Source organism: Podarcis muralis, chromosome 11 (assembly GCF_964188315.1).
Source record: "Podarcis muralis chromosome 11, rPodMur119.hap1.1, whole genome shotgun sequence".
In the NCBI taxonomy this organism is placed as follows: Eukaryota; Metazoa; Chordata; class Lepidosauria; order Squamata; family Lacertidae; genus Podarcis; species Podarcis muralis.
In genome coordinates, this window is record NC_135665.1 from 47,358,837 (window position 1) to 47,377,163 (window position 18,327).

The window sequence follows — 18,327 nt, forward strand, 5'->3', positions numbered from 1 at the left end:
TGGATTGAAGAAAATAAATTTATTGAAATAAGGAACACTGACAGAAGGCAAGTTAAATATAAACAGAAGGACACAAATCTTTATACTGGGGTATAATGGCTTGTGTAACCAGCAGAGTACCAAAATGACATTCTGAGATTGATTGAGGTATTTAACTAGTTTTTGGTGATAGAAACACACTTGTCAATAAGACTTGCTTGCCCCCGAGAGAGACTCACATAGCTTCAATGGCATTAGGGCCTAGAACTAAAGAAGGCAGCTGTTAGAAAAATTTAACAGCAAATTAGCAGAGTATCTAATAAACATCAGCTTAAAAGTACGAGCCAAATGCAGAATTTCCCAGTTTCAAACATTTGGAGGGCAACACATCCTTGCTCTTATTTGTGGCTTAAAATATTTATATTTGTTAAAATAGCAAGTACATAAAAAACAACGTTGACTTCTGAAGCAAATCATGATTTGTTTCTGAGCTACATTTTTTTTCTTTAGAAATGCTTATGGCAGAGTCTTCCCCTCTAATTTGCTTTGCTTCTCAAAGCTTGCTTACATGATCCAAGATGCTTGGATTTTAAAATTCACAACTGTGGTCTATAATAAAACTCAGTATTTTGTTTTCATTTACACGTGGTTTCAGGCCACGTACTGCAGCTTGCTGTGATCTGCTTTCACAGAGCTCTACTCACCTGAGACAAAAGCTGTTACTGTTGGCACAGTCTTTTGGATAATATAATGTATAATCACAGCCTGGAAGGCAACCAGATGATGCAAGAAAGGGATACTTCTGGTTTACCCCATCTGTTACCTCCAGCTAATCTCCCCTCCTCTTCCCCATCCCAACTGCTAAAGGAGACTAGTAAGATACGGTAACTACCAATAACATAAGGTCCAGCAGCATCTCCTCTTTCCTGCTCAGGATGACTTCATGGCTTTCCCTGACAACTTGGGACAGAGCTTTTGAAACCCTAAATCATCAAGGAGCCACATGTAACCATGCTGCTACTGCTTCAGTGTGATCCTAAGCAAGTTTATTCAGAAGCAAGTCCCACGGAGTCCTGTGGGGCCAGTGCTGCAATCGTGAAATACATTTTAACACATCAAACACACTTGGACATGATTCACCCATGAGAGTCCTGCTTATTTCCTCCACTCGGCTGTGCATTAGTGTGGAGATGGCAATGCAACAGCCAGCAACCGTTTTATTGGTTGAATGTGCGACCTGTGATCAAGGAACAGCAGTAGCAGGCTCTTGAGTTCTGCCTAGTTCACAGCAATGTTTTGGTATGGTACGGATTTGTACCCACAGCTCAGTGGCAGAAGGCTCCAGGTTTGATCTCTCTCATCTCCACTTTTTAAAAGAAACAATTAGGTAGTAGGTTATACTAAAGTTCTTTGCCTAAACTCCCGGAGAGCTGCTGCCACTCAAGAGTAGGCAATATTGAACTAGATGCATCCAGGATGTGGGCTCAGTTAAGGCATATTTGTATGATTCCCCCGGCTTGAAGTGGGCCCTGCGTCCTGCGCCCCACAGTTCAGAACACTGGACTCCAGAAATTCTGAGCTGGAGACGCTTTGGGTCTAAAAACAGCTGCATATAAGGGCAGCATGGAGAAAGGAAGCGGGGATGGGGGGGCGTGTTTGCAGGGTCTTTGAATTTAGCCCCCGATTATGTAAACAAAATTTGAGATTGAAGTATGTTAAGGCGTACCTTGAGAGAGAAAAACACAGGTAAATTGTAAATGAGGCGTAAGCAACGCGACTTCTTTAAAGCCTCTGAACAACTGACGTGCAGAATATGCTAAAGACAAACACACAAACAAACAAACTACACTGTTAACAATACTGTACTGAGTTCTGTAGCTTCATTTGATTTGGAGTCTGAGCTTTACAAACAGCCTGGAGCCCCCTGATCAGCTTCCACTGAGAATATTAGCGCTGAGAGGTCCTCAACAGTTTTTTGAGGAAAGGACTTCAGGATATATTGTGAAGCATAGTGTTGTCAAGTCACTGGCGCTTATTCACCAGTGTGTGTTTCTAAACGTCCCATAAAAGTGGATAGTGTTCTGGAAAGGCCGCAAAAAATCCAAACCCATTGTAGTTTTTACTGCTGTACAAACTGTGTTATGTCTTGTTACCACAACAGACTCTTGTGACAGATCTTGTATAGTTTGTACATGTTCTGATTTGCTACATGTAAAATACAGAAGCATGAATAGCACTTTTAAGAAACGAATAGGCCTCAACAAACTAGTGTAGCAACTAGTTCTCTATAGCTTTTGTGGAGGTATAAAAACTTTCTGTAAAAAATAATATTCTCCTTATATTCTTTTCTTCTTTTAAAGTTGCTACAATGATTGCAGCAGATACATTCCATAGACGGATCATTATAATTAAACTACAGTGTGCAGTGTAAATATAAAATATCCATGCCTGCTTGTCTAAAGTATTAAAATATGTATATTTATATAAATCAAAATAAATGTATTATTTAGCCCAACAATTTCCCCCCTGTCCTTCCCAGTATTTCATTCTTCAATTCCCAGTATCAACATCTCTGCATATGGTAGAATTTTAACATGAACTTCCTCAAACTGCAGAAAACACCTGACATTAGCTTTTCGAATAAAGATGATTTATGTAACGTTACACTGCCGTCCAATGCATTAAGAATGACCCCAAATCAACACCCACAAATAACAAAAGACACTCACTGCTACTGAACCAACCCCACCGACGTTTCATAAGACAATATTTACAACACACGACAGCAATACTGTGATTGACTCAACATCTCAGGTAAACGGAGAAGGGAATGCACTAGCCGACACCCCTCTGAAAATACTGAACGCGTTTGTTTTGGTTGAAGCATACACACTCCCCAAGCCAACTCCATGCCATCGAAATATATACACTCCCCAATTCAAAGGCTCTAGGTGAGAATGGATGGCCTCCAATGTGAACACGTAGCTCCACACCAAAGTGGGCATTGAAACCCCTGCTCACAGGGAGATCTGCATGTGTTTCAGAGCCTCACAGAGGCATGGACTGAGGAGTGGGGAAGGGATGGGGATGGCACCACTTCCTACTCAGTTCAAGGAAAATTAGGGCAGCATTTTGTTTAGTTGGTCTGTGCTCACGTAACCACAGGACGCGATGAATTCCTTGTCTGGCACTGGGAGAGCGGTGGCGTTGAGCACAAGGCCTTGCGGAGATTGCACTACATGGATGGAGGTATAGTCTGCCACAAGCACCTCGGCACTTCCTGGCTCTTCCTGAACTGCTGCCCTCGCAGGATTCACAGCTGTAGGGGTAAGGCTCTCGGCGGTGAAGTAAGCATTTTCAGGAAAGCTCTGGTCTTGAACTTCTGGCTCAGCCTCTTTGTGAAGCGTGGCGGGGACAAATTTTTTCACATCCAGCTCACAGAAATAGGCACTGTCCATGTCGAAGCTGGGTTGGCACTGGGCAACTGGTTCTTTCGGAGTCTCGCTCGAATCTCCCCCCATCTTAACCTTTTGCCCAGGGGAAAGCACAACCCTCCCTCCCGGAGTAATGTCGCTGACCAGTGTGTAAAAGTCAATGTTGGCCATTGAATTCTGGTTGCTCAGCTGGGTCTTGACAGGCAGGCTGGTCGTCTTGATAGTGTCAGCGACAGAGACATGGGCTTTGGGCTGCTCGTCTTCGCCCGGGCGATCAGGCACCCCCTGAAGACCTGACGCTGGCTTCTCGTTGTCTTTCTGGTCAAGGCCCAAGAGATCCTCCTCTTTGTGGTTTGCCTTCTTGGACTGGTCGATGTCTGAGGTTCCGTCGCAGGTGTCGCTGGCGCTGAAGTCAGTCTCTGGGATATCCGGCTCACAGCAGCTGGCTCTCCCAGAATCGTCATCCCTTACGCCAAGGCAGCCTTGAGACTTCAAGTGGTCGTCGCTGAGGAGCCTGTCAGTATCCAATCCTTCGTTCCTCTCTTCTGCCTCGTCTATATCCAGCTCAATGAATTCCACCCAAGAGTCGTCTCCGTACAGTGGTGGCATGCAGCTACCATGACTGGCTAAGATGGAGTTGACTTCATCAAGTTTTCCTTTCTATAGAGCCAATTAAAAAAAATAAAATGACAAATTGCAAGAGAGGAGCAAAAGTTACCTGAATGATTAAATATGCCTGTATTATATGTGTGCAACAGAAAGGCCAGCTGAAGTCCCGAACTCATAGCTGTCAACTTTTCCCTTTTCTTGCGAGGAATCCTATTCGGAATAAGGGAATTTCCCTTAAAAAAAGGGAAACGTTGACAGCTATGTCCGAACTGTGTGTTAGAACACACTAGATGGCTGGGAGAGAACTGCTAGTGTGCTATGAAAAAGAGATCAGGTTCATACTTGAAGGCTCCTGTGTGTCATTGCCCTAGACTTGACCCTACAGCTGCTTTGGGACTACAACTCCCATCATCCCTAGCTAACAGGACCAGTGGTCAGGGACGATGGGAATTGTAGTCCCAAAACAGCTAGAGGGCCAAGTTTGGCCATCACTGGTCTAGACAACTCATTCCCAAACTTTTCCTCACATCAAATTGCTTAGGGTCTTGGTGGACCATTGTTTTGCCTGTTGTAGCAACTGTAATGTGCTGTGCCATATGCTGTATGATTTGTAATTGTGACTTCATTGCTTCTTTTATTTCTTATATGCTAAATTTTATTGTATTGCTATTTGATTTCCATAGTATTTATAGGATTCACCCCACAGCACTGGTGCTTGTGCCAAGAGTGGAAGACATGATCTCACAATCCTCAAGAAAGCCCTCACACAACCAAATTTCTTAGGTAGCACACCATTTTAGACTGTTTAGTGTTGCTACAGTCAGTTACTCTGATCATTCTGAACACTCTTCCATAGCTTCCCCACAACAAATTACCTTGAAGAGGTCTGGATCGATTCCTTTAATTTTGGGAACTGGAACAGGAGGAAGAATCAGTATCTTTAACCTTGAAAAGAAATAGCAACTTTTAACACAAAGAAACCTTTTGTGGCTACAGAAGAAACACAAAAAAGTATATCATGAATAATAAAAACAAAAATGTGTGTTTTGGTAACATGTTGTTGAATACTTGGGTAGCATTTGCACAAACCTGACAATATTCCAAACTGGGGTTTGAAGGACATTTTTACTTCTGTAGGAACTTTTCTGCAAGTTATATAGAATTCTGAAGTTGCAGAATTCTGGACTGCGCCACTTCGGTCTGTCGATAGGGGGCTATATTTTTGGCCTTCCCTTGAGTAAAAAGATCCCTGCATTTGGTGGGAGTGTCTAATAGGGAAGGATTTTGGAATATGGTTGCTGATTACTGCCAGGAATTTTTCCACATTAGACCAGAATTAAGTCCCCAGAGCCATGCTTCTTTATTTTATTTCTTACATTTATATTCCACCTTTCCTCTGCCTTGAAATGTGTTTTTTTAAACAACACCACCAACAACAACAACCAAGCAGTGTATACATTTTACTAAATAAGCAAGCAAACAAAATGGTACTATGGTTTCCTGTGTGGAAGCCCCTCAAATTTCTGATCAAATTCCAATCAAGTACAGATGTGTGTGCACATCTGTCACACAGACTAGTAAGCAAGTCGTCCCATAAGCATGGTATGCTAAGAATTCATTTATTTATTCCTTTAGAGATCTTGTTGCATTTTTGTATGTGCGTGCATGCACATGTTTTGTTGTCTGCATTCTAAACTGTATTTCAAAATAAAGCACCCTTCATGTGTAAAACTAAAATAGCAAGGAGAAAGGCTCAGTGTAGTCCTCTCAGTGATATACTGTTTACTAAAGGCAAGGAGCCTTAAGTGGGAAAGCATTCAAAATTATTATGGAACCCCCCACTCCCAGTTTGAAATGATGCAGCCCTTTCATTTTGCATAACTTGAGAATGAATGGCTGCAAGATTCTTATCTTGAAACTGGGAGACTGAAATAATAAATGTCATAACTAGCAACGTTTTAGAAAAACAATGCGCATTTGGGTATGTGGCCAGGATGGGATTACTCAATATTGTGCAGAGTGCCTTTCTTACGAAAGTCAAAAGACATGTTGGAGAGAAATGGAAGGGAGGTCATCCAGTTCTATAAATAAAGGGTTGGTTGCTGTTGAGGATATAATACTTCTCACTAGTGACATTGGCCTTCAGTGAAAGCCAGCAAAAAAAGGGGAATGCACAAATCATTGGGAATTAAGTCAGCATGAATTCTGGTCTTTAGCAAAGGGTGATTTGCAGCATATGAGAATTTCAAAAGCCATCTTTAGTACTTTCTGAATCAAGTAACTGATGTCAAATACAAGGATGGGTAAATTTCCTTCTCTTGTTTTTGTTCTGTTTTGAACATCTGTTTACTATATATAACCAATGGGGATAAAATCCTAAATCCTCACTGGGAGGTTAAATATGGAGGCCCTTGGAAGTTCCTGTTATTTCTATGATTCATCCACTCAGTCACCTGGCAACATGTATGGGTAACACAGCTATCACAGATGTAACACCACAGACAGATTTATTGCCCGATAACCCTCAGATATAAATACTCTGTCATCAAGTAACAGTTCCTTTGTACAGATGAGAAACTGAGGATGAGTTGGCAGGATGACACACTAAGTTCATGGCTAAGCAGGGATTTAAAGTCTGGCCAATGTAGTCTCTTCCAAATGTTGTTGGAACCCAATTCCCATAGATCCTAGCTGGCATGGCCAATGGTCAGGGATTATGGGAGTTGTAGTCCAGCAAGATCTGGAGGGCGCCATCTTGGTTGCCTCTGCTCTAGGGCAAGAACCATGCCAATAGCTGGGCTCCCAACCCTGCAATAAACTTGACTAAAGACCAATTCACACTATCAACTAGGCATAGTAAGTAGGCAGGTTGGGTGGAGAATGTGGGTTGCATTAATAATAGGCAGAAGCTACAAGGCAATTGCCTCTACACACTACTAGCCCTGAGTGCAATCCACCTTACAAATACTTCTGGTCCTTCTGCTTTTGGCGGCTTTCCAGTAGCATGGGAAATGTGTGTTGAGTTACAAACTGTAGGATGAAGTAATTGCACATCATCTTTGCCACTCAACCCATGAGCTGTTCAATTTCCTCCCCTAGAATTAGCTCTACGTGCTAGCAGATCTTGCAAACAGCCTCGTATTCTGCTGTTTAGGAAGCTTGTATTAACAGTGCAGACAGAACACTGCAAGCATTAATCAATTAGATGAGTGGACCAAAGCTTTAATTGATAATTCTTTCCCAACTCTTTTAAGTGATGGGATCACATCTAAATTTGGACAGCTCATGGGCTGAGTGGTGAAGGTGATCAGTGAGGTGGTAGGATTGAGGTGGTAGGTGGTAGGTGGTAGGATTGACAAAGGCTCACATTTATAATTTAAGGCTGTTTTGGTACTGGTGTGTTATTGTAATAAGGAATAAGAAAGAAAGAAAGCAAGCATCAAAGAGATGGCCTTCTTTCTGACACCTCAGTGGTATCTTTTGATCATGGACAAGTGTGAAAGAGGTTATCTTCCTTCAGTATTTCACAGATATTTAGATATGGATGCATGCAAATGGATATGAATGCAAATCAATAAAATAATCGGAGGAAAGACATTTAATTATTAAATTACAATTCCAAAATCAGTTGACTAGCCTTGTAAAAAAAGGAAACCTGTGCAATGGGCACATTCACTTCTTCATATAATGCCTGCGCAGTGAAAGCCCAAAGCACATATCAATGTTAAATGCATTTAGCATGCAGTTTTTAGAAATTGCAAATACCATCGTGTGTGTGTGTGTGTGTGTGTGTGTGTGTGTCTTATGTCTGTCTGTATGTTAATCATGCAGATCAGAGCTTAATGTACCATACTGTGTCTTATGATTTTGGTTTTCCCCACTCCATCTCAACTGGTTATTAACTGAAATAAATAAATGGGGGAGGAGGAAGGAAGAAGGAGGAATTTAACTCTTTCTCCCCTGCAGTGATCCTCAGGAAAATCCCTCCATGGAAGTTAATATCTGTATTGGAAAGGTATCCCCTCATAGTGCCATATCACGCTTCCATGCCTGCTGCAATCCGAATAACTATCAGCCTCCCAGCTGATGATATATGCAGTTTAAAAGCCCCACCCCCTACATATGAAATTCAAAGATGCCTTTAACATCATGTGTAGTTTGGGCTATGCTTTGTACTGGGATTGCTGCAGCCAGAGAATTAGGCTGCAAGCCTTTTTATCCCCACTAATGCTGATTTCATTGCTGAGGTCACTTTGGAGTAAAGCCAAATCTGGAAGTAACTGCTCCCTTTTTTTAAAAAAAACACCATACTAACATGAAAAGGTTCTCTCCTTCAGCATGGCTTGAGCCATGCTTCCTCTTGCTTCTCCTGGAACCACTGCTTTTTAAACTGTTGCCTTGAGGAGTTTTGTGTACCCGTGTCACGGAACGTTATAGAAACTGGAAATGGATTTTCTCACTGGTCTGTCTGTGTTAACAGTTTGATACAACAGTGAGCCATTGGCCAAAGCTGATGTGAGCAGGCTGTTTGCGTGATGTCAGTCATGAATTCACATGAAATGCACAAGCTATGAACTGACTTGAGGTTGTGGCTCCAACATTATAGGATGCAACATGAACAGAATGTTCACATGAGCTTTCTGTTAGTGCAAAACGGACAACTAGCAGTCGAATCCAGTGGCAGGGATCCTTAGGCCTGAGGGGCTGAACGTGGTCCAGAGTAGGTTCACTGGAACGAAAGGACCTATGTTACTCATGTCTGTTCATTTTAATGGGCCTACTACGTTGAAGAGGACCAACATTGGATCCATTTTTACTGAAGCATGGGAGAAGGTTTAGGACAACTGGTTGTTCAAAGCGTGACACATTGTCACGTGCAATCTAGCAAATAACTTACTTCTTCTGTTTAGAAAAGAGCAGCCCAGTTAACATCACCATTACGCCAAGCGTACCAAAGGCAAACACCATAGGCCAAGGAAATGAGAATTCTGAAACAAGAAAGAAGCAAGAACTGTGAGTTCTTTCAGTTACCGTATTTGGTATTTGGTCTTTAGTATTCTTTGATGATCTCATGCTGATACACACACACACACACACACACACACACACACACAGAGAGAGAGAGAGAGAGAGAGAGAGAGAGAGAGAGAGAGAGAGAGAGAAACCCACATATACTGTATTTTCCATGTATAAGATGCCCCCTATTTTTGGGGACTCAAATTTAAGAAAATGGGGGGGTGGGGTGGCACAGAGTTGTTGTGCTTTTTTAAAGAGGGATTGCCAAAAATCAGTCACCCGCATGCGTCACTAAATGTGCCTCTGTTCTCTCTCCGGCAGAAGCTGCCAATCGCCCACCCAATTGCAGCAGCGTCAGCCAATCAACACCAGCCATTGAGGCAGCAACCAATAACACGCCCAATAGCTGCTGACAGCAGTGGCAGCAACCAATCAAACGTCCACCCTATGCACTATCCATGTATAACACGACCCCCACCTTTTTAGCGTAATTTTTAAAGGAAAAACCCCAGTCTTATACACAGAAAAGTACGGTATTTGTTTTGGGGTGTGTGGCAGACTTTGGAGCCTGAGGGGTGCTGCAGAAGCCCACCCTGGCGCGCATATCATGTCTGCAGTGAGGCCAGGGCATAGAAGTCGGGCATGAAGTGGAGATATTTCAAATAAGATCTCTTTTCCACCCCACTTACCTTCGTCATCGCATGGCACCTTGCCTGCGGAGTCAAAAGATACGTAGAGGGTGTCACTGAAGTCCCCATACATTTCAGAAACCCCTTGCGCCCGGACTCGTATCTCGTAATCGTGGCACGTCTTCAAAGAATATACAGGAAACATCGTGGCGGCCTTTGGCTCCAGCTGGAAAAATAAACGGAGCGGTTTTCTGAGCAGTCTTACGAGAAAGGCTGCTCTTTGCTCATAAGCAAAACACTTATGGGGGGAGGGGGTCTTAGAATTACAGATTCACAGAACTGTAGAGTAGGAAGGGACCCCTAGGGTCATCTAGTCCAACCCCCTGAAATGCAGGAATCTCAGCTAAAGCATCCATGACAGATGGCTATACAAGCTCTGCTTGAAGCAGAGTCCACAACCTCCTGAGGGAGTTCGGCAGCCAGGTGTAAGCAGCCCTGAATTCAGGGGAGCTCATTCCACTAATGGCTATTATTATTATTATGGACTGGGTTTGAAAAGGCATTGAATGGTACACAACTTGAATCTGATTTAAAGAATTAATAAGGGCCATAATCTTCAATTAATGTGCTGCAATTAAAAAAGGAGACAATGGACTGAAATAAATTTACATCTCAAAACAAATCGTTAATAATTTTAAAGTCAAATGTTTTCTTGAATAATGCATTAGAAATGCATTAAAGCCCAACTGAGATTGAAGTGGCTGCAATTAAAACCACCCACGACGGTTTAAAATAAGAGGCAACGCAGGGAGTAGATGAGCAATTATTGCAACACAAAGGAGAAAATATTAACAACAACACGGAGAATCAATAATATAGGAAAGCTGTTGTGACAAAACAATTAGGGGAAACTTACCTATTTCACTGAAAGTTCAATGTAGATAAGATGTGCCAACATTTGCAGCGCAATCTTAATCACATCTCCTCAGAAGTAAGCCCTACTGAACTCAGCGAGGCTTATTCCAAGATGTGTTAGGCCTGGATTGCAGCCTTAGGGTTTAAATAAGCTTTCCTTAACAAGTGTTGGTTTTATTTATTCTTTATGTGTGTGTTAGGCAGCACCATTGTCTGCATCCTTTCCCATAACCCAGTAAATGAACGACTTCAAAACCGCAGAAACTAGAAGCTGCCGAAAACTCCAGTTAGTGCTGTCCTTGGATCAAGGGGTGACACACTGTTCCACAGCTGGCTGCAGTGGTTAACCTTTTTCGGTCCAGCGGCCACACTGCACTCTAAGGGTCACATGCTGGTGGCCAAAGAAGTGTGTGTGTGGCTAAAAAAATAGCCAGACCATGCTTTTGCACATATGTGCAAAACCCACCCAGCCCAGGGCACACATGTGGAATTCTGGGTAGCATATGAACTTGCGGCTCCAGAGCCAATCTCAGGACAGCAGAAACATACATCATCTACTCCACTGTGCAGAGCCCCAATTTAGTCAGAGGGTTTCCGTTCCTTTTTTTTGCACCCCTGCTGCCACCCAATTCTCAAGCGGTCTTCAGGGGTTACACTTCAGGGGCTGGATCAGGGGTTAAAAGGTAAAGGTAAAGGGACCCCTGACCATTAGGTCCAGTTGTGACCAACTCTGGGGTTGCGGTGCTCATCTCTCTTTATGGGCCGAGGGAGCCGGCGTACAGCTTCCGGGTCATGTGGTCAGCATGACTAAGCTGCTTCTGGCGAACCAGAGCAGTGCACAGAAACACCGTTTACCTTCCCGCCCGAGCAGTACCTATTTATCTATTTGCACTTTGACGTGCTTTCAAACTGCTAGGTGGGCAGGAGCAGGGACCGAGCAACGGGAGCTCACCCTGTGGCGGGGATTCGAACCACCGATCTTCTTATCGGCAAGTCCTAGGCTCTGTGGTTTAACCCACAGCTCCACCCGTGTCCCTTGGATCAGGGGTTAGCCACCCCCAAAACTTGACATTCTCTGGGCCTTGCTCCTAGTACACATACCTTCTTCCACTCTGTCTCATTGACTTCTTTGTACTGCAGCTGGTAGTGGAGGGTGATCCATCCATTCTGAACGTCTGCGGAAGGTGGAGGCTTCCAGGTGACTTGGATATCGGTATAGATGCCTATTGGGCTGGTGTTCAGAACAGTCCAGTTGAGTCCGATGGGAGGGTCTGGTATGACTGTGAATTAAAACACATTTTTACCCCAACGAGTAAAGATCATTTTTTGAAATTTCCCAATATCCAATGACAGAAAGGAGTTCCTTTTTTATTTATTTTTTAACAAAGCATTCCCAGTAGGTCCACAGAATGCATGTATTAGTGAGTAGGACCATTCCTGTGACTGCTAGCCCAATGCTGAGGTGGCTGCTGGCCCTTTCCCACCAATGGACACTTGTTCAGTGTTAGAAACTGAAGATATTTAAACTAGGCACCAAATGGCTCCTTAAACCAAGGTTGCAAGGTCGCCAAAACAGAATGCCTAGTTGCCATTTGGGGGAAAGATGGCGCTAAAGTTTTATTTTTCAAATGATGGACTGACATTGATTGATTCCCATGTTAAAAACCTGGCTAGTTCAGATGACAACCTAAGTTAAGAAATTTGAGAACCTAAAGAAGAAAAGCCACTTTATTCAGGGACAGTCCACATATATAATTGCCTATTCCTACCTCTTTTTCTTAATGGTGACACGGACCATTCAATAACATAGAAACATTGTAAAATTATTGAATGTTAGAATGATGTTGATTCAGAAACTAAGTGGTTTTAGCTGTAATGATTAGGTAAATAAGAAAAGAAAGGTCAAAAATTAAATAGAAATTAGGGGAGGGATTTGCTGAATTGAATTAATTAGAGAATGGAATACAGAAAGGGGAGGTATGAGGAGGTCGGGAAAGTAAGTTTTATGAATACAAGGGATTGAAATTATACTTGTTGTTGTATTTGTTTTGTATGTATGTATTATTGTTTTTCTTTCTGTTTTCTGTTTTTTCTATTTTATACAAACTTTTAAAAAAACCTGAATAAATATCTTTTTAAAAAAACAAAACAATAACATAGGAATAGTCTTCACAACTGTGAGCGGGGCAGTGGGGTGGGGCAAGCAAAGACAAGCTACAACAATTAACTATAACGTCGTTCACTGCTTCTGCACAAAAGAAGCATTTTTTCCCCAGTTGTGCAGATAACTGATAGAATTCTACAGGATGTGGTATCAGGGTGTGAAAACAGTCAAGATCCAATGATCCCTAGGCATGCACATCCTGGCACCCAGGCATCTTCACTTGATCACAAGTGGTCGATAGCCAGGTGTGTAATGCACCTGGGATCTGGCTAATTCCAAACATTGGCCCCTATGTGAGTACAGATGCCTGTACACAGGATCTTCTTCATGCAAGTGGGATCTTCAAAAGAGACTGCCTACACAGGTACATATTTATGGATGTAGCCAATGGACTAAACCATGGGTAGGTAAACTAAGGCCCGGGGGCCACATCTGGCCCAATCACCTTCTAAATCTGGCCCATGGACAGTCCAGGAATCAGCATGTTTTTACATGAGTAGAATGTGCCCTTTTATTTAAAATGCATCTCTGGGTTATTTGTGGGGCATAGGCATTCGTTCATCCCCCCCCCCCAAAAAATATAATCCATCCGCCACAAGGTCTGAGGGACAGTGGACCGGTGCCTTGCTGAAAAAGTTTGCTGACCCCTGGACTAAACCCTAAACCCTGTTTCCAGGTGTTCAGTGAATGTGCAAAGGGATCATCTGAACACCCCGGACAAGCCAGAGGAGCTCCTGGTCAGTAGAAAGACGTATCAGTGAATAAGAGTTCAACTAGTCTTGAACCGGACTGTACACCCCTGAAAGACTCAGGTTTAGGATTTGAGAAAATGCCTAGATCTGGATTCCCAGGTGTACTTTTGCTTAACTAAGGCCACTGTGGCAAACCATGCTGGACCTGGCCATGGTGATGTATGCTGCAGTTGTATCTCATCTGGAGTACTGTGACAAGCTGGTGCCTTCTAGATGTTTTGGAGTATGACTCCCATCCCCAGATCCCAATGTTCCAATAACTACAATAACAAGAAATTCAATAAAACAGCTGCCCTTAGGCGATGCTCAAAATCAGCTTCCTGAGGCAACATGCCTACTTCTGCCTAATGGTAGGGCCAGGAGCTGCTTCAAACTAATATGCAAATTTAGCTTTGCTTACATGGCTGCAATGGAAGCACGTAGCGGAAACATACCTAGGTCCTCCACGCGGAAACATAATTCGTCATACATCTTGCTTCCATTAACCAGCCTGACACAATAAGGAACCCAAATGGAGGTGTAGGTTTTGTTGAAATAACAGCTGTTTTCACCGGCGGTTACATAATCAGGACATTCTTTCCATTTGCCCAGCCTAGAAGGATAGGAAGAAAGAACTGTGAAAAAATAAGGATATTATGAGCATCCTCTTCTCCCCACCCCTTTTAGGGAAAAGAGTGGCTAGGTAGAGTTTGGAGCAGACTGGTTGATTATAAAGCAGAAGACCACCTGTATGTGACTTTGCAAAAATAACAACCACAAAAAAACCCAGCAACAACCCCAAACCCTTGAAACGTTATTAACACATGTAGTGGATGTATTGATAATTCAGTGTTTTCACATTACAGCTATGTGTATTAATTTGCTTACTGATGACAGGGTCCCTGTTATCAATGTGCCTGTTTTTTGTGAATGGTCACTGTTAATACTGTAATTATTGTCTGTACTTTTCCATACTGACCTCATGAGATTCAGGGTCTTAGAGATCCATGAATGGCATAGGTTATGGTGTGAGGAACTCCCTCCCCCCCCCCCGCCCCCAGTTGCATAACCTTCATCCAGATACTCATTTCTGGTGCTATAACACAGAACACACATTTTAGACAGCAATTCCTCCGTACTTTTCTAGGTTCCTTTTTGCATACACCAATTTCACGGCTCCGGCAGCTGTTAAATGGGAAAAGTTGCCATTCTTCCAGTAACATGAAAAGGTTTCCAGTTCAGGTGACCGGCACTTAATGAACTGTGGTTTTCCTGACAAATCTGTATGTAAAAAGTGGAGAGGGAGAAAGAAAAGGAAAGAGTGAGTATGTTTTCAAAGAGATCAAATACAGCAATCGAGGGATTAAAATAGCAATGCAGACTCCAAACTAAAATTTATGTCCCCGTGCCATGTCATTCCCCTCACATATTGGCACCACAAACAAGCATAGCCACAAATATACCTGCTTTGTAGCATATTGACTGTGACATTTGCAGATGCTCAAAACCAGAGGTCAGCAACCTAAGGCCCATGAGCTGGTTCCGGCCCATGAGCTTCCTGGAACCAGCCCACAGCCATTCTGTGGATCGGTGTGGGGATTCTGTGCTTTTTTTTCATGGCGTCATTTTTATTCTCTCTGCGGGGACCAACTTCCGGGTCAGAAGCGCGCTGGAAATAGCGTGTGTGCATGCACACGGGCGCTCCTCACCCTATTTCTGGCACACTTCCAGGATGGAGGAGCGCCCATGCACATACGCTATTTCCAGTGCTCTTCCGACCCGGAAGAGTGCCGGAAATAGCTTGAGCGCACATACGGGTGCGCATGCTCCCGCCCACTGAGAGGTCTGCCGGGGAGTGGGCTGGCTCGGCCTCAAAAAAGTTGCCCACCCTTGCTCAAAACATTCCACCTCTCATACCAGCTGCCCCCATGAGGTCTCCTCCATATGCTTTGACTGTAGTTCTCATCATGCCTGACCGTTGGCTGTATTGGCTGAGGCTGTCGGGAGATGCAGTCCAACAATATCTGGAGGCAACCAGGTTGTGGGATGATGTTCTATACAACGCCGCCCCATGTTCCTGAGTTTTAATATTTCTAGGCTGGCTTTCAGGACAAAGCCCTCACCAGACAGCTCACATGGGAAGAAGTGAAACGTACAATCCTATATTTAAATAAACCAGCACCCTTAAAAAATTCACAGCCTAGTATTTGCAGTGAAGCGTTTCTCAACCTTTTATTGCCTTTCCCCATTCAGGGCTTTCTTGTCGGACCCACCCTCCAGACTTATTTTTTATTTTAGGTTTATTCTGTACTTAACACAACAATAGTACATTAGTGGTAGATTCGTTCTGTGATGCTTCCACAAATGCCACCACCTTATTACTGTCTGAAGGGGCTACAGCACAACAAAAGTGGGGCAACCTCCTACCCCCAAACATTTGTGGCATGAAAAGTTACAGGACATGCAACAACGTGTCCCCCTGGAAGCTTCTGCAGGCACAAAACAGTATTGAAAGCGGGATCATGTATGCCTACTCCAGTAGCAGCATGAGTACAAATCATCGCAAATGGCCAAGGAAAGGACATCTGGACGGGTCCTGGGTGGTGACATGAGACAGGGCATTCTCACTGGTGTCACCTCACCTATGAAGCTCCCTCTCAAGTAATATTCAGTCTGCCTCTACTGTAGAGGAAGTTTAGGACTCCTGCTGTCAACTTCTGTACCGTAGAGTTGCGTTTGGCTTCCCAAGTTTCATGCTGTGCTGGCCTGGTTTCACAGAGCTGCAGTGTCACGGTTTTATAGTGTTATGTTAGGGTTGGCTATGCCATAATTGCCAAGGAGTGGAAAAGAACACAGCGATGATCCCAAGATAACCTTCAGAGAGAAGGTGACACACTTGCTTTCTGAATTATGTTGGCTAAATGCACAATTATTCGGTGCTACTGAACTGGCACCAGCTGCTTTGCAGCTTGTCCAGAGTGCAGGCCGCAGCTAAAACCCATGGCCATAATAAAACAAGAACAACAACAAAGAAGCAGGCTCTGATGGTTTTCGCTGGGATTCTGTCCTTGGGATCACAATGGCTACATAAGCCTCTAATCCCCCGGGGAGATTCTGAGCAGCCTTAATTTGTAAGTGGCAGCACACCAGAGAGGTCCTGGAAAAAGCTGTCCTTTTGCTTTGCTTTTCCCAGACTGTTTTTATTTATTCATTTACATCGTTTTAACCCTTCCCAACTGGAATGCTGTTGCACTCTGTATGTCCTATGATGTGGTGCCAGACATGGTGCCATTAGATGGCACTTTGCAAATACAGTGGTACCTCTGGTTATGAACACTTCTGGTTATGCACGCTTTGGGTTAAGAGCTCCGCTAACCCGGAAGTAGCAGCTCCTGGTTGCGAACTTTGCCCCGGGATGTGAGCGGAAATCGCGTGCCAGAGGTGCACACGCAGTGGGAGGCCCCATTAGCGAAAGCGCACCTCAGGATAAGAACAGTTTCACCTTAAGAACGGACCTCCAGAACGAATTAAGTTCGTAACCAGAGGTACCACTGTAAAGCCTTATTTCACTTTTGATTCCCACACGCCAATGCAGGTTGCCTCTTAAGTCTTCACATAGTGCAGTCAATCAATTAACCCTCCTGTTATCTCTAGAGCAGGTATCGTCAACCTTCTCAGACCCAAACATGCATTTGGTGATGTATTTCTTAACTCTTTACTGTACATTTGCCTCATGGAAGTACTCCTGTTGCAACCTTCCTTGGTTCAAGAGTATCCACCAGTTGAAGACCAGTAGTAGGCCATTGGCAGTTAATCTGCGGACGGCCAGAATATTTGCTGGAACACAACTTCTGCCATCCCTGATCATTGCTCTTGTTGGTTGCAGGGAGCTGTAAATCACATCTGGAGGGAAAATAGTCTCTTCCATTTTGTGATACACAGAAGAGAAATGGCAGGAAAATGGTAAAAAGAAAAGAATATGGATAGAAAAACACAGCCGTTTCCTGTAGCTCTGTTTTCCATAGCCATTCTTTCTGCATCAGTTTATGCAACTGTGAATCATGGACCTCAGTTAAAAAACCCCAGATGTAGTTGCTAATTGTGTATTATTATTATTATTATTATTATTATTATTAATAATAATAATAATAATTTATTATTTATACCCCGCCCATCTGGCTGGGTTTCCCCAGCCACTCTGGGCGGCTTCCAACTGAATATTAAAAACAGTACAGCATCAAACATTAAAAACTTCCCTAAAGAGGGCTGCCTTCAGATGACTTTTAAAAGTAAAATAGTTGTTTATTGCTTTGACATCTGCTGGGAGGGCGTTCCACAGGGCAGGAGCCACTACCGAGAAGGCCCTCTGCCTGGTTCCCTGTAACCTTACTTCTCGCAATGAGGGAACCGCCAGAAGGCCCTCGGCGCTGGATCTCAGTGTCCGGGCTGAACGATGGGGGTGGAGACGCTCCTTCAGGTATACTGGACCAAGGCCGTTTAGGGCTTTAAAGGTCAGCACCAACACTTTGAATTGTGCTCGGAAACGTACTGGGAGCCAATGCAGATCTCTCAGAACTGGTGTTATGTGGTCCCAGCGGCCACTCCCAGTCACCAGTCTAGCGGCCGCATTCTGGATTAATTGCAGTTTCCGGGTCACCTTCAAAGGTAGCCCCACGTAGAGCGCGTTGCAGTAGTCCAAGTGGGAGATAACTAGAGCATGCACCACTCTGGCAAGACAGTCTGCGGGCAGGTAGGGTCTTAGCCTGCGTACCAGGTGGAGCTGGTAAACAGCTGCCCTGGACACAGAATTAACCTGTGCCTCCATGGACAGCTGTGAGTCCAAAATGACT

The 18,327-nt window shown here is 43.8% G+C and overlaps 1 protein-coding gene across 4 annotated transcripts in view; it reads right to left on the reverse strand.

Annotated features, from left to right (window-relative positions):
- Window positions 1-18,327, reverse strand: part of GHR (growth hormone receptor) — a 107,296-nt gene continuing 88,969 nt past the window's right edge. For 3 of the 4 annotated variants that reach the window (XM_028747972.2, XM_028747971.2, XM_028747973.2), the window contains exons 3-9: window positions 14,617-14,758; window positions 13,933-14,090; window positions 11,684-11,862; window positions 9,728-9,893; window positions 8,920-9,010; window positions 4,898-4,967; window positions 1-4,073 (exon numbers count right to left, since the gene is read on the reverse strand). In XM_028747972.2, the coding sequence (XP_028603805.2) occupies window positions 3,099-4,073; window positions 4,898-4,967; window positions 8,920-9,010; window positions 9,728-9,893; window positions 11,684-11,862; window positions 13,933-14,090; window positions 14,617-14,758 (1,781 nt within the window). In that variant the 3' untranslated portion in view covers window positions 1-3,098. Of the gene's footprint in view, window positions 4,074-4,897; window positions 4,968-8,919; window positions 9,011-9,727; window positions 9,894-11,683; window positions 11,863-13,932; window positions 14,091-14,591; window positions 14,759-18,327 lie in introns of those variants that run through there. The other variant, XM_028747974.2, reaches the window with a different exon arrangement.